The sequence below is a fragment of the Daphnia magna genome, linkage group LG9 (assembly GCF_020631705.1).
Source record: "Daphnia magna isolate NIES linkage group LG9, ASM2063170v1.1, whole genome shotgun sequence".
NCBI lineage: Eukaryota > Metazoa > Arthropoda > Branchiopoda > Diplostraca > Daphniidae > Daphnia > Daphnia magna.
The window spans coordinates 7,869,259-7,885,200 of NC_059190.1; the positions used below are offsets into that span (position 1 = coordinate 7,869,259).

General features: G+C 42.3%; 1 protein-coding gene across 1 annotated transcript; it reads right to left on the reverse strand.

The window, feature by feature from the left end:
* Positions 1 to 3,874: 3,874 nt before the first annotated feature.
* LOC116931315 (secreted RxLR effector protein 161-like) lies at positions 3,875 to 4,633 on the reverse strand. Its single transcript, XM_032938883.1, has one exon. It carries the CDS (start codon positions 4,631 to 4,633, stop codon positions 3,875 to 3,877), a length of 759 nt encoding a protein of 252 aa, XP_032794774.1.
* Between the last annotated feature and the right edge of the window lie 11,309 nt (positions 4,634 to 15,942).

Sequence of the window (15,942 nt, forward strand, 5' to 3'; positions counted from 1 at the left end):
GCCATCCAAGGTCTAGTAGACCACGTACAGTATCCTGCACAAAAATCTGAACACCGATTTAATTTTTTAGAGCCACCTATTGGCGGGGTAAAGGGTTTTTGTTTGTTTTTAAGGAGGGTGGGGGTAGACGGGGTGATGGACACGACAGGGCAGGGTTGGGTAATTCTAGACATTAAAAAATGTCTTAAGGTATTACGCTTTAAGGCAAGTTACAGGTCAGGACATTTTTGCAAATTCCAGGGTGGTGTTTTTTTAAAGGACAGTTGGAAATTTACGGCTTGGGCTTGGTAATGCTGCTTACCGAAACAATTTAGCTTATGTTACAGCTGCCTGTGAATGTTTACCTCGTTGTCAATGGCGTAGGTGTAGCATATCTGAATGTGATGCTGGATATCGGGGTTTGATTCCAGACGAGTTGATGAATTAGTGTAGTTGCCTTACGAGAAATTATCGATCATATTTAAAACAAGTTTTCATCGAGCATTATTTGCCTTTTTTTGTTTAATAAATAAACCAAAATATAATAATTCACTTCGCTCTAAAAAAAATTAATATTCCCAGCATATTCGAATGAAGAATATTATAAAGCTACGAATTATTTCGCATTTCCTTATCAGAAATCGAACACTGAGCTACGGCGTCGCAATTAGAGGCTCTACACATATGCCATCTGTATCGACATAACTGTGCACAGGCAGCTCTCTAATTTATTTTGGGAAAGGAATATTACACAGCCTAAATCCAACATTTCCAACTGTCGTTTAAAAAAAAACATCACCCTGGGGGTTAAAAAAATGTCCCGACTTGTTACTTGCCTTAAAGCGTAATACCTTAAGGCATTAAAAAAAAAATTCTAGACTTACCCAACCCTGCCCTATGTTTCAAACAACCCGTCTACCCTCCCTTTTAAAGAAAAACAAACAAAAACCCTTTACCCCGCCAATAGATGGCTTTAAAAAATTAACTCAGTGTTCGTATTTTTATGCAGGATACTGTGCAACAATTGCTGGATGATGCCAGGGAGATCAACGTGCGGCTTGCAGCCGACTCCAGCATTGCAGATATGGACGCGCTATACACGATCCAGTTCACCTACGTCAAACAAGTAGGAGTGATTACCGAAAACTTTCGGTTGTATCGAGAAGCCAGAAAAGATGACGCGACAACCCGAGCAAGTAGTCAACGGGATCCAGCCAACAGTGCAGCTCGGTCACATCAAAGCAGTCGGAGATCCAAGCCGACCAGTGAACGAGATTCACAGCATGAACGGCCGACTTCACATCTCACTAGCAAGCCATCTGTTTCGTCGTCATCTCGGCATGCAGACAGTTAACAGTCACATCTTCCTTCGGATTCTGGTGTCAGAGAAACCAGCAGCCGGTCATCCCCTCGTCATATACCCCAGCAAGACAGTCGCTATTCTCGTCCTGGACGTCAAACACGAGCCCCCAAACCTACGCCCAGAAGTTCAACTTCGAGAGAGCGAGCAGAGGCCGAATGGGCCTTGAAGAAGCTAACGTTCGTTGAAGAGGAAAAGGGCCTAGGAAGCAGAATCGAGGGTAGGAAGGCCAATGAGGTTCAGGAATGGTGCCAAAAGCAGCAGGTGTGGAGGCAAAACGATCTTACGGACGAATTTCCTCCTGATGGGTGGATAGATCTCTACCGGGAAGGCGGATTACAACTTCCACAGTGGATAAACCATGGTTCTCGGTCCACCAATAAAGCAGAGCTTGTTGATTTTCATGGACAGGCGTTAGAGTGGTTCACCTGGATCGACATGTTCCGGGACCTAGTCCACGACACCACGAGAGCGGTGGCGGTGAAATTGGCGATCCTTAAACGCTATCTACGCGGAGAGTGCGCAGGTATTGTCCACGGTCTTGGAGGTGGAGAAACGGCCTACTTGGAGGCACTCACTCGTTTGAAAGAGACTTATGGTAAAAGAGACGTTATGAGAGCAGCGCTTATTCTGGCTTTAGATAAGCTGGAGATGGGTAAACAGGACCCGAACTCCTTTCGCCATTTTGCCGATAAAACACGCACTTATCTATTTGACCTGAATAGGATTGGCGAGACGGCCACAGTAGACATCATTTAACGAGTTTGTTTAAAGTTACAACTTCCAGACCGTTTCGCATGGAACGAAGAACGTCTTGATGTACAGGAGAAAAGAAATCTCCTTGCGTTTGGAAGATGGTTATGTAAACGGGCCGCGGCTTATCAGAACGCTTATAGTCGCAACGGAACAGTTGACTGTTTCACCCGCCAAACCAGACTTGCCGTGATCGAAATCAATTTTTGATCGCGATGAAACTCAAACTCAAAAAATGATCGATCGATCAACACATTTCAAATGATTTTGATCGCGATCAAACTCATTTCTGCGCTCAAAATTTCTTATTCCGGCCATCTACTGATAATTCGTGGAAATATGTTCCCATAATTTAACTCGCAATGTTTAACGTTTTTCGTTTTACTGTACATGTTCGTTTTATTCACCGCTAGATGGCGTACGAAAAATGAAAAATGGATCGCTGAAATGAGTTTGATCGGTGATAAACTCATTCTGAAATGAAATAATCGCGCAAACTCAAAAATTTGATCGATCGGCAAGTCTGCGTCAAACCAGCTCACAAACAAACCGCGCGGACGCATTCGACCAATATCAAGTTTGGTCGGAAAGGAGGCATAATCGAATCCAGGGGCAAACCCGGAGGTGACAAAATCTTTTGTTTCCAATGCGAAGGATCGCACCGGTTAGAGGCCTGTGGAGTCCACGAATTTCATCGAGGGATTGGAAACTTCTCTCTGGTGGAAGCGGCATCCGCCGAACCTGTTCAAAATTCGCCGGATTTGTGGGAGTATGGTGTGGCGCCAGCATAGCGTCACTAAGCGATGCCGATTTCTTTTGTTTCTACCGTTTGTCCCTTTGTTTCCCCAACCTTTACACCTGGGAACCGCCAAATGGTGCCGTGAGGGACAAATGGTTGGGCAGTATTGCTATCAGTTTTAAAAGAGAAAGGCAGTATAAAATTGTCTTGTGTAGAGCTTAAGCCCCATTTTTAGTGATTTAGAGTCAGCCCTTTTTTCCCATCACTTTACACGTGAAACGTAGGAGCTGTACGGAGCTTAGAACTTTAATACAAAGCCTGGTACCTCAGTCTGCCATATTTCTTTTATTTTGCCTCACTTGAGCTCCCAAACACAAGTGTTCGTTTGTAGTATAAGCAAGGATGACTCTCCTGGAGTGTAATGGTTCCTCTTGAATTTTCTGTGATTCACAATTTAGTTTTTAAATTAAGTCATGATATTTAATTTTAAAACAAATAACATGAACTGAACATTGTGTGTTTTATTCCACTGATTTATAAAATGACAGTGATTTTTGAGTTGAAGGGTAAACATTAAAAAAAATCAACAAAAACAATTTTCCATTTGTAGTAAAGGCAAGGATGACTCTCCTGTCGTGTAATGGTCCCTTTTGAATTTTCGTTTGATTCACAGTTTAAATCTTAAATTAAGTCATGATATTTTTATTCAAAACCAATAACAAGTACTGAACATTGTGTGTTTTATTCTACTGATTCATAAAATGACAGTGATGTCGGAAATTGCGTAATTAACTTTACGTCTTACTATCTAGTTAAAATAGCAAACGACACCTTAGATAATACCTAGATGTGCAAGTGTAATGCAATCAAAATAAAGACTGGAGAGTGGAAAAGATCACACGCTATACAAAAACTGTTATGACAGACGACAAAGCGGTATGACAGGTAGCCGAAGGGCCGAAGCCTCTTCTTTCTTTCATATGATGCATGACGCTTCTTTAAATCAACACATCCACTAAAATGAAGAAGTTATATGCAAACATTCAGATTACAGCACGGGAACACATACTCATATCGAATTTAAATTTGGAAATTTTTTGTTCATTCGGTGTTTTTGTTAGGCCATTAGCTAGATGACTAGTTGTCTTCACGTAAGTGACGTTCACTGCTCCCTCTTCTTGCATGTTCCGGATGTAGTGATATTTGACGTCGATATGCTTGGTGTGCTGATGAAACTCTGGGTTCCGCATCAAGCGTATCGTGCTCTGATTGTCACAAAGCAGTCTGGTGGGACGATCTTGTTTGCAGCCGATGTCCTTGAGGAGACTTCTCAGCCACGCAATCTCTTCGGTGGCCATATTCGCCGCGACATACTCGGTTTCTGTGGTTGACAGAGCTACACATTTCTGTCGCTGACTCGACAAAGCCACCGCTCCTCCGTTGATCAAGAAGATGTTGCCCATGGTTGATCGCCGTCCATTAACATCTCCGGTGAAGTCTACGTCTGTGTAGGCCGTCAGAATACTTTCTCCGTTTCCAGTGTAGTTGATCCCTTGGTCAGCACTACCTATAAAGTAGACAATAATCCTTCTCGCTGCTTCCCAGTGAATCTGGTTGGGGTTTTTGGAAAACTGCGCCACTTGATTAACGGCAAACGATATATCCGGGCGCGTGCAGATGGAGGTAAACATGAGTGAGCCTACAGCTTCTCGGTACGGAAATGGGATCTCGTTGGCAGATGAATTCTTGATGAGATGAGAGAATGGGTCAGCTGGAACACCACGAGGCTTACAGTCATTCATGCCGAATCTCTTGATGACTTTTTAATGTACAGCTTTTGAGAGAGATGAATTAATTTCTCTGGTCTGCTCCTGGATATCTGGATTCCGACGAAAACTCCAACGGGTCCTGATGTCATGTCAAAGTTTTCGGACAGGAAGTGTACAATGTCGTTGAGTTTAGACATCCAGCTGCTGCACAGTAGCCCATCATCTACCCATATGACCATGATAGTGATGTTGTCTTCTTCGTCTTCTTGAAAGTAAACGCACGGGTCAGCCAATCCTCTTGTAAATCCATACTTGACGAGAAAACTGTTGAACTTTTCGTTCCAAACACGTGACGCCTGTTTTAGTCCATACAGGATCTGGTGAAGACGGCAAACTTCAGCTTCTCTTCCTTTGATCTAAAAACCGGCGGGCTGTTCCATGTAAAGTTCTTCTTGTTGTTCTGCATTAAAGAATGCCGTCTTTACATCCAGCTGGACCAATTCCAAATCTCGGGCAGCAGCGATGGCAAGAACAGCTCGTAGTGAATCGTGTTTTATGACAGGCGAATACGTTTCTTCATAATCAACTCAAAATTTTTGCGAAAAACCTTTCGCCACCAACCTTGCTTTTAATTTGGTGTCAGCTGCACTACCATATGGTTTCAGCTTGTAGACCCAGCGGCTTTTGATGACGTTCCGGCCAGGGGGAGGTTTTGTCAGAGTTCAGGTTCGAATTTTGGATAGCGAATCAATTTCTTCTTCCATCGCTGCAAGCCATTGTGAAGATTGCAGCGATTCCAAAGCGTCCTCGTAGTCTGAGGGTTCTGTCAGCTCACCATCCACTGCCGCAAGGCCAGCATAGATCCCATTTTGAGACTCGTCCGCCCATTTCACCTTTTTTTTGCCTTTCTTCTCTCTTGCTAGTTTCTTTCTTAATGGCCGAAAAGAAACAGCATTCGGGTTCATTTCAGACGAGGCTTGAGTGACGATGATCGGCTCTAATTGAGCCTCTGTCGGTGTGTCTGCTCCGTCAAAGTCTTCCTTCATGAGATGGGGATCGGCCATTTTTCGCGCGAGCAGGAAGATGTATGGATGATTAGTGGATGGATGTTCGTGACAAGCACCTTTTGGAGCGACATCAAGGACTTAGAGTTTTTGTCTCGGCTAGTCCCGACTGCTATTGTATTTGTTCCGTGGGAAATAACAACTTTAGCTTAAGCGAAAGAGAAGGTCACTCCACGTTCTGCTGCAGTTCTAACCGAGAACAGGTTGGCTCCAAGATTTCGGATGAAGAGAACTTTGTAAAAAAACACCATCATGTCATGCTCCGTCCACTCGAACTCGAACGTGCACGACGCCAAAACCAGTAGCTTGCAAAGGTTTTGCATTAGATCCGATTGCTTTAACCTGCCAACTCCCATGTCGAACGGGCTGGAATCTTGAGAACATCCACCGCTGATCCGACATGTGCTGGGAGGCACCGGAAACAGCATACCAGTCGCTTTTGTTTCGACTACTAGAATTTGATAGAAAAGAAAAAGATATAAAAGCATAATCATTTGGCCAAATTGGTTCGCTGTAGCTTTGGGCAACCCCAGCCTGGGCTGCTGGTGGTGGTACAGCTTCCTTTCTTTGCTTCTTCCAGCATCTGTCTTCTGAGTGGCCATTCTTGTGGAAATAGTTGCAGACAAGCATCTTTCTCTTTGACTTGTTTGATGCTAATCTGGTTTGGACGGGTTTCTTATTGCAAAGAAAGCTGTGTCAGCAGCCCAGAAAACACGCCTGAGCCAAAGACGTCCCATAGATGTCATGTTGGTATGATTGCGACGTCCCATGGACTCCCCGTTATTTAACGTTCTTGTGTTTGGGACTGGTTTTGGATGTGGCAATGTCCGCCTTGCCATCATCCAATTCCTGTTCCTAGTACAGCCCATGGGACGACTCTTGGACGGGTGATGTACGAACTTAACACCAGTTTTTAAATCATGGTATGCATATGGGATATGTATAGTATAAATGATTTTCCTAAATAAATTTCAGTAATGTGACTATATATTTTTGGCTTATTTTTTTATCTTTAGTAAGACAGTAATAACTATAACAAAAGGATAGTTGTAAACAAATCAATTTTGTATATTTTCCCGAAATCTCAAATAAACAAACTTCTTGTTTTGAGATCAGTTTCAAGTTAAATGACAAAAAGGTTTAAATTAACAGAGATAAGGCTTCTTCGTTTGCCAATAATTTGATTAACACGGGACAACAACATTTACAGCACAGTTAAAAAAAACATCACTATCATCTTGAAATTCACAATCATAAAAGATGTCTTACTTCGACATTTTCTTCCACATAGAATTCTCCTTCGCTTTCACTCAATGGATCAAAATCACTTCCATTAATTCCACTTTCTCTTTCTGATTTGCCAGAGTTTACGTCAATATTTCAATGGTCACTAAAGTCACTCTCGGGAACCACATCTCCATTTTCCCACACATTTACCAGAGAAATAGAGTTGTTTTCAACAAATACCTCGTTATCATACAACCCTTTAGTTGAAGCAAGATGATTCTGGAGGTTTCTTTTTTTTTTCCCTCCAGTTAAACCAATAGCAGTCATAACGATCACAAGTCAAGGAGATGACGTAAAATAATCAAATTGTTTCGTCGACGACTCCATAAGCCTTACATTGCTCACATGAGGTTGCAAGCAGACGACAACTGAAATGGAACAGTAAAGAGGAGAAGCGTTGCCATATCATAGCTTTCTATGACCAAACAAATTGAAATATTTGAAAAAATTATGCGTATAGACCTATACCGTCTCTGATTATAAATTTTGAATATGGAGAAATTTAAAGAACGACGTTGACGAGAATTTTAATAGATAAGTTGTGAAAAAACTATTGAATGATGAAGCTGAAGCCATCTAGCGAGCATGACGTCAAAAACGATGGGTATGAAAAATTTAACCACGTAAAAACAAAGGACTCGATTAGTGTAAACATTTCCTATAAGTGTTTTGTTGGAGCCAAAATTTAATAAATGGTACGGATAAGGTACATCCACAAGGGACTGTGAGAATTTATCGCGTAACGATGCAAATGACTTTATTTTTGTTTTAGAATGGACCGCTTTGAGATGTCTTATACTTGAGCCTATCTCAGACGTCCCATTGGTACGTCTTTGGGACTCGATTGGGACAAAAATTCCTATCTGGGAGGTGACTCTTCTAGATCTTGAATTTGGTTGAGGCCTTCAGCCTTCAGAAGTCTTGCTGTGAGAAGTGACATGGTCTTCTTGTTGTCTTCAACGTTTTCCCAAGCAGCTATGACAGGTAAAAAGCTAGGTGGAAGTGAACAGAGTACCTTGGTGATTTGTTGCAGTTCACTAACTGGATTCCCTAAGTCGCTCAGCTGGTTGGCTATTGCTTCAATTTTAATAATGTGGTCCATTGCAGTGTTGCCCTGCTGGTAGGAATACTCAAAGAATCGTTGCTGGAGGAAATACTTGTTTTCAGACGCAGTCTGTTCAAATTGGAATGACAGCATTTGCCACATTCCAAACGCTGACTTGCAAGCCAAAAGACTTCTTTGGATTTGTGCTTCGAGTGTAGCAATGATACAGAAGCATGCAGCATTGTTTTTCGACTTCTAGTTTTTAATATCTGCAGAGATGGTGATTACAGAAGGACTACCAGACTGTGTTGGGACCGGCATCTTTTCTTGTCCAGTCACTATGTTCATTAGCTTAAAATGTCTTAGAACCATACTGACTTGTAACTTCCAGAATGGGTAGTTCTTCCCATTGAATTTGCATACATGTGCAATATCTTTGGGTGAAAAGGACGACATGACAATACAGGTATAACTTGATAGGATTCTCGAGAAAAATACTTAAGCAATGGGCCCATAACCTGTTGGAAATTGCGAAATAAACTTTATCTCTTACTATCTAGTTAATATAGCAAACGACACCTTAGATGACATCTTGTTGTGCAAGTAAAATGCAATCAGAATAAAAACTCCAGAGTGGAGATGATTACACGCTATACAAAAACTGACATGACAGACGACAAAGCGGTATGACAGGTAGCCGAAGGGCCGAAGCCTCTTCTTTCTTTCATATGACGGGATGAAAGGTAAAAATAAATATTAATCAACAAAAACAAGTTTCCGTTTGTAGTATAAGCAAGGATGACTCTCCTTTCGTGTAATGGTACCTCTTGAATTTTCGTTTGATTCACAGTTTAGATTTTAAAACAAGACTTGATATTTTTATTCAAAACCAATAACAAGTACTGAACATTGTGTGTTTTATTCACTGATTTATAAAATGACAGTGATTTTTGAGTTAAAGGGTAAACATAAATAAAAATCAACAAAAAAAAGTTTCCTTTTGTAGTATAGGCAAGGACGACTCTCCTGTCGTGTAATGGCCCCTTTTGAATTTTCGTTTGATTCACAGTTTAGATCTTAAATCAAGACATGATATTTTTATTCAAAACTAAAAACAAGTGCTAAACATGGTGGTTTTTTTTCCATTGATTCATAAATGACAGTGATTCTCGGGATGAAGGGTAAAGATAAATATAAATCAACAAAAACAAGTTTCCGACTGTAGTATAAGCAAGGATGACCCTCCGGTCGTGTAATTGTACCTCTTGAATTTTCGTTTGATTCACAGTTTAGTTCTTGAATTAAGTCACGATATTTTTATTCAAAACCAGTAACAAGTACTGATCATTGTGTGTTTTATTCCACTGATTTATAAAATGACAGTGATTTTTGAGTAGAAAGGTAAACATAAATATAAATCAACAAAAATAAGTTTTCTTTTGTAGTATAGGCAAGGATGACTCTCCTGTCGTGTAATGGTCGCTTTTGAATTTTAGTTTGATTCCCAGTTCAGATCTTAAATTAAGTCACGATATTTTTATTCAAAACCAAAAACCAGTACTGAACATTGTGTTTTATTCCACTGATTCATAAAATGACATTGATTTTCGAGATGAATGGTAAACATAAATATAAATCAACAAAAACAAGTTTCTTTTGGTAGTATAAGCAAGGATGACTCTCCTGTCGTGTAATGGTACCTCTTGAATTTTCGTTTTATTCACAGTTTAGATCTAAAATTATGCCATGACATTTTTATTCAAAACCAATAACAAGTACTGAACATTGTGTGTTTTTTCCACTGATTCATAAAATGAAAGTAATTTACGGGTTGAATGGTTTATAGAAATATAATTCAACAATAACAAGTTTCCGTTTGTAGTATAAGCAAGGATGACTCTCCTGTCGTGTAATGGTACCTCTTAAATGTTCGTTTGATTCATAGTTTAGATCTTAAATTATGTCGTTCTTGGGAATACACCGTATTCCCAACATCCAACAACGCTAGCTGGACAACGGACGTGACTTCCACAATGATTTCTTGTTTATGGAATTTTGTATGTAGCCCCACCCTTGGCCTACCGGCCGCTAATATGTACTGAGCAAAAGGTAATTAGTCGAAATCCAGATCTCCCACAGTCAACACCAAAGCATTGTTCCCGTGTTTTCATCTTTTCACCTTTACATTTAACTCTACTAAGGTAAGTTCAGTCACGGGCTGAACTAATTCTTACATGGTCTTTCGAACTAGTTAAGTAATTAAAATTTAACTTGAATTTATCGCTGTCGGTAAGACTGTGGGGGAGACGTAACTCACCCCCCTTTATTTTTTTTTCTGTGGACACCACGTGCAGGCCTGAGGACAAATTTTTTTCCTCTTTTATCTTTTTCCCGTTTTATGTCCTTTTAATTAGTAGAAACAACTACGTTTATTTGCCAACGTGGTAGGAAAAATTTTCTTTTTGTGTGTGTAGTGCCCAAAATTTTTCCTTTTTTTGAAAATCGGTCGCACCGCGTTGTCGTTGGCCATTACGGCGTGCGCCACCTAGCTAAAGATAAAGATTTTTTGGAGAAGCCTCTACGAAAGTTACCTCCCTGTCTAAAAAAAAAATAATTTTTTTTGTTGCAACATTTTTTTCCCTTTCTCTCGATTGCCATTTTTTTTCTTTCTTCTCTTTCCATTTGAGCCAAAGGGGTTGAAGTTTAAATTTTTTTTCTTTGCCAAGCCTCTCCCTCACGTGGTCAGTGGCGGCCATATTGGCTTGTATTTCTTTGCTCTCTTCTCTGACAAATTCTTGTTGAAGGTAGTTCTTCCATTTATTTTCCTTTTCTATCGGTTATCCTCCGCTATAGCGGAGCAACTCGGGTCTCCAAACAATTTCAAAAATTAGGGATTCCGAAAAGACAAGAGATAAAAAACCCTTACCTCTAATTATCTGAATTTCGAGCAAGCGGACGCCATCTAGCGCTTGAAATTCCAACCTCCTGCTTCAGCAGTAGCTCTACTCGCGCCACAATCAAAACGCCTTCCCCAAAGGCAAATAAAACATTTCAAAGGAGAAATTCTTGAATGGACGTCGTTCTGGGAGAGCTTTAACACCTACATCCACTTGTCCACAAGGTCAGATGTCCAAAAATTAAACTACCTAAAAGAATATTTCAAGGGGGAAGCATACTTGTGCGTGGAAAACCTGGAACTGACTGCAGAAAACTACAACATCACTATTGCTGAATTGAAAAGGGTTTATGCCAAACCAAAGGCCCTCATTCAAACCCATTTGTGCAAATTTGACAGCCTGGCTCCCGTAAAGTCTATGACAGACGTAGCAGCTCTTCGAAGGCTACAACTCACCATCCAATCACACATTAACGCCTTGGAGACCCTCGGAGTTCAAAAAGACAACTTTGGAGGACTCCTCGGCACAAAGTTCATGAAATTGCTTCCTGCAGAATTGCAGGAAGATTGGTCGAATTCCGATGCAAACGACATCATTGACATCACAGCCCTGCTGAATTTCATCGGAGATCAAGTCGACGCTGCTGAAAGGTATAGACGATGGAAATCGATAACAGTGAAAAGACCACAGCAGACGACACCAACCACGCCGGCGAAACAGCCACCAGCTGCTACAGCCTCTAAACAGGCGATCGGAGCTAGATACCAACAGGCTCCACAAACCAGAAGAAATTCAAAGCAAATCACACAGCCATCAAATGTACCACCAAGACGACAAGACAACTTTATTTTCCGAGAATGCACAAGACCATGCATTTTCTGTGGAGAAATACATTACCCCACGGTTTGTCCAGTAAATTTCAAGGACAAAAAAGCCATCATCGCCAGGCAGAAAAGGTGCGTCAGATGTTTCAGTGCCAATCATGAAACTGCCAACTGCCCCACCAATTATGTGTGCAAGCACTGCCAGGCGACACACCACACCGCCCTATGTGACAAAAAGGTGACAAGATTTGCACATCAGACCGCAAATAGAAACACTGCCCCAACGAACGTCATGGCATCTGTCTCCAGTGTAAACACCAACGGCGATCTCGTGGTGAAAACGGCAACGGTGATGGTGGTAGGCCCCGATGGCAAAGAAACCAGGGCCATATTATTTATTGACGATGGCAGCCATAGATCTTGGGTAACCAGATCTATTTCCAAATTGCTGAATTTGAAGGTAGTGGCCGTGGATAATATTGGCACAAGAATTTTCAAACAAAGAAAGCCCAATCCAGTTGAACAAATAAACGCAGTTGAACTGGTGTTTCGGGGCATCTGGAAGGGAGCCCCGCTCGTCAAAATAACCGCCCTGGAAACGGACTACATTGGAGACACTGGAACTTACTCCCGGCATTCGCAAGGAAATTGTGGTTGGAAGATGAGAAAATTGCTGACGACAGGTTTGAAACCAACAGCCAGAAAAAAGAAGTCGGCATTTTAATCGGAGTCGACCAAATGTTCGAGATCATTCCTAACGAACAGGCTATCCAAAGTCCGTGCGGTCCTAGAGCATACAACACGAAGCTAGATCACATGATAGCTGGACCTTCGAAGAAAAAAAGATCGAAAAAATAATAATCGATAATCCAGCAAATGCTACAATACAGTAGCTTTTCAAATTATCAAACAGTATCATCGTACGCAGCCAGAGGTCTCAATTCAGAAATTTATTTTACGAATTTTTCAAGAAATATGGAGAAAATGGAAGCTGGAAGGCCAAGGAATCTTCGCCTTCTCAGCCGAGGTCTAAGGAAGAAATTTCCAGCCAGGAGCTCAATCATACCTCCTCCAGAAACAAAAAGAAAAAGCGGAAGATCATGAAAAAAGAATTGAAGTGGCAAACGGACTTTGATTTATCCCTGTTTTGGAAACTGGAACACTTCGCCATATTAGAAGATTGTGATGCAGTGGAGCCAGAGAATCTCCTCAGCTCCTTTGGAGACAAAATCACCCGTCAAGAAGATGGGCGATACTGCACACCAATACCGTGGAAGACTGACAAATGGAGGTTAGAAAAAAAATTTATGATTGCAGAAGGAAGACTGGAGAGTCTATTAAAACGGCTCAAAAGAACACCAGAGTTTCTATCATAAGGAAATCGACCAGCTAAGAGTCCAAAACTTCGTAGACGAGGCAGACCTAAACTACGAAGGACTCCGAACCTATCTGCCACACCATCCTGTTATTCCACAGGACAAAACAAGTACAAAAATTCGACCGGTATTCAATGGGGCAGCAAAATCGAAATATGGCCCAAGCCTCAACGATATCTTGGAAAATGGCCCGAATCTTCATCCCGATCTGTTAGCCGTTTTAATGCGTTTCCATTTACATAGAATCGCATGGATAGCAAATATTGAAAAAAGGCCTTTTTAAACATCGCCTTGCATCCTGAAGACGCAGAAGCGGTCAGATTTCTTTGGATCATGGAGCCAGAAACGCCAAATTCGCCTCTAGTGGCCTACAAGTGGAAAAGAATCCTATTTGGGGTTAGCTCTAGCCCATTCTTGCTATGAGTTACCCTCAACAAGAACCTAGACGGCAGGGAGCCACTCTTCTCCACCACAGTAAGACAGCTGAAGAAGCAAATTTATGTCGACGACTACCTTGGAGGCGCCGACAACATCTCCTCAGCTAAAACCAGGATACAGGAGACAAAATCCATCTTCCAGGAGGCTAAACTCAGCATGCGGAGTTGGGTCACCAACGACCAAACAGTTCGTAAATTTCTCAGTGAAAAAGGGCCCATCAACCCGATAGTGAATATTTTCACTCAGAAACTGGAAGAAGGTCAGCCTAAGGTCCTAGGGATTCGATGGGATACCCTACACCTTTCAATTCGATCTAGCACCTATCATCGAAGCTGCGACAGAATTGGGAGATCTGACCAAATGAAATATTCTAAGAATATCAGCAAGAGTATTCGATCCCATTGGGTTTTTAGCACTCACAGCGCTCCTGCTGAAAATAATCTACCAGAAATTTTGGGAAGCCGAAATTGACTGGGATGTGGAAGCGCCTTCTGAAATACGGAAAACATGAATAGCAGCCATGAATGGGTTGAATGAGTTTGCCAACTTAAAAATCCCACGTTGGATAGGCTACTCGAATAGAGTCATACAAACTGCAGAAATTCATGTGTTCGGCGACACATCTGAGGCCGCTTACGGAGCCGTTGCTTACGCAAGCCTCCAAACCGAAAACGGCGATACAGTCATCCATTTTCTTGCTAGCAAGACAAAAGTGGCGCCTCTCCTAAAGAAACAGGTCACCTTACCAAGATTGGAGCTATTAAGCTCACTTCTGGCGGCACGATTGGGAGAAAAACTCGAAGACTTTCTCCACATCAAATCGTGGAGAACAATATTCTGGGCTGACTCTCTAGTGGCAATTGGCTGGATCCGAGGAGACACCAACAGGTGGAAACAAAGTCAAAGAAATTAAGAAACTATCTGGCCTAAATTGGTGGCGGAACTGTCCAGGCGTCCAAAATCCTGCAGATCTCGCCTCGCGGGGAGCGCCAGAAGAAACGCTGGTACACTCGTAGCTGTGGTGGAAAGGACCATCATGGCTGAAAGAAGACGAAACGAAATGGTCGGATTCAACGCCCGAGGTAGAAGAACCCACTGTCCATGAAAGAATCGAAACGGAAGCAAAATCAAAACCGGCACAATGTCGGTAGCTTCCGTGGAGCCAGCCACTCCAGTGGAATGGCATCTGGATCGAATTCCGTCTTTGAATCGACTACTCAAAAGAACTGCTTGGATACTGAGATTTGCCTCCAAAATTCGTCCCACCAACACAATTGAAGACTCCAATCAAGACAGGAGACGGAAAACCGATAATGGTAGAACATCTAACAGTAGAGGAACTGACGAAGGCAGAGCTACTTATTTATAGGCAGCTCCGAAAAGAAGCCTATCCCAAGACGTTTCAGGATCTACAAGAAGGGCGGCAACCGCATCACAAGGAGAAAATCGCCGAACTCTGACTCGTGTGGGACGCAAGACACAAGTTGATTAGAATAACAGGAAGAGTAGAGCTAGCTCTAAGGGACAGGGATATCGAACCCGCCATCTTACTTTCCGCTCACCATTTAGTTGTCAAATTAATCATTCAAGACCAACATGTCTCGCTAAAACACGCTGGAGTTAAAACCACCCTATCGGATCTAAAAGAACGTTTTTGGATCATCAAAGGACGACAACAGACCAAATCAGTCTGGCACGCCTGCATCAAGTGCCAACGGGTATCCTCACCGCCATTCAGAGAAATAGCAGCCTCACGCTGAAGAATTTCAAGCCACAGAACCATCGGAGGAAAACGAAGAAAACGTCCAATTGGGCGATTCCCCAGCCAAAAAGAAAGGCACGATTAAACAGCCGAAGAGCTATGCCTGCCTATTTACTTGCGCTGTTACGAGGGCCGTCCATCTCGAATTAAGGAAAACGATGTCCGCGCGCGATTTCCTCCTCGCATTCCAAAGATTTTCCACTAGGAGGGGTAGCGTCTCCATCATGTATTCGGACAATGCCCAGACATTTAGGTGCGTCTCCAAGCATTTGAAAATCCTAAGATCCGACCCAGCAATCCATGACCTTCTGGCAATGCGAAAAACCGAATGGATTTTTTCGGCCAGCCTAGCCCCATGGTGAGGAAGTTTTTGGGAGCGCATGGTGCGGACAATGAAGGATTTATTAGGGAACTCCAATGGTCGTGCATGTTTGGAATACGAAGAGCTGGAGGTAAGTCTTATCGAGACTGAGAGCGTGGTGAATGCATGGCCTCTCCCCTACGTGGCAGAAGGGAGGGACGACCCGCTCACCATCACCCCGAATCAGTTTCTCAACAATAGGCGTTCGAACTGCACTCCGTTGGAGCCAGCAGTAAACCTCATGGCTCCCGACGCAACAAACGTGAAGCTACTGGAAATGGATCGTCA

Excerpts from the sequence above, each read along its gene's own strand:
- LOC116931315 (XM_032938883.1), bottom strand. The coding sequence starts at position 4,633 with ATGAATGACTGTAAGCCTCGTGGTGTTCCAGCTGACCCATTCTCTCAT.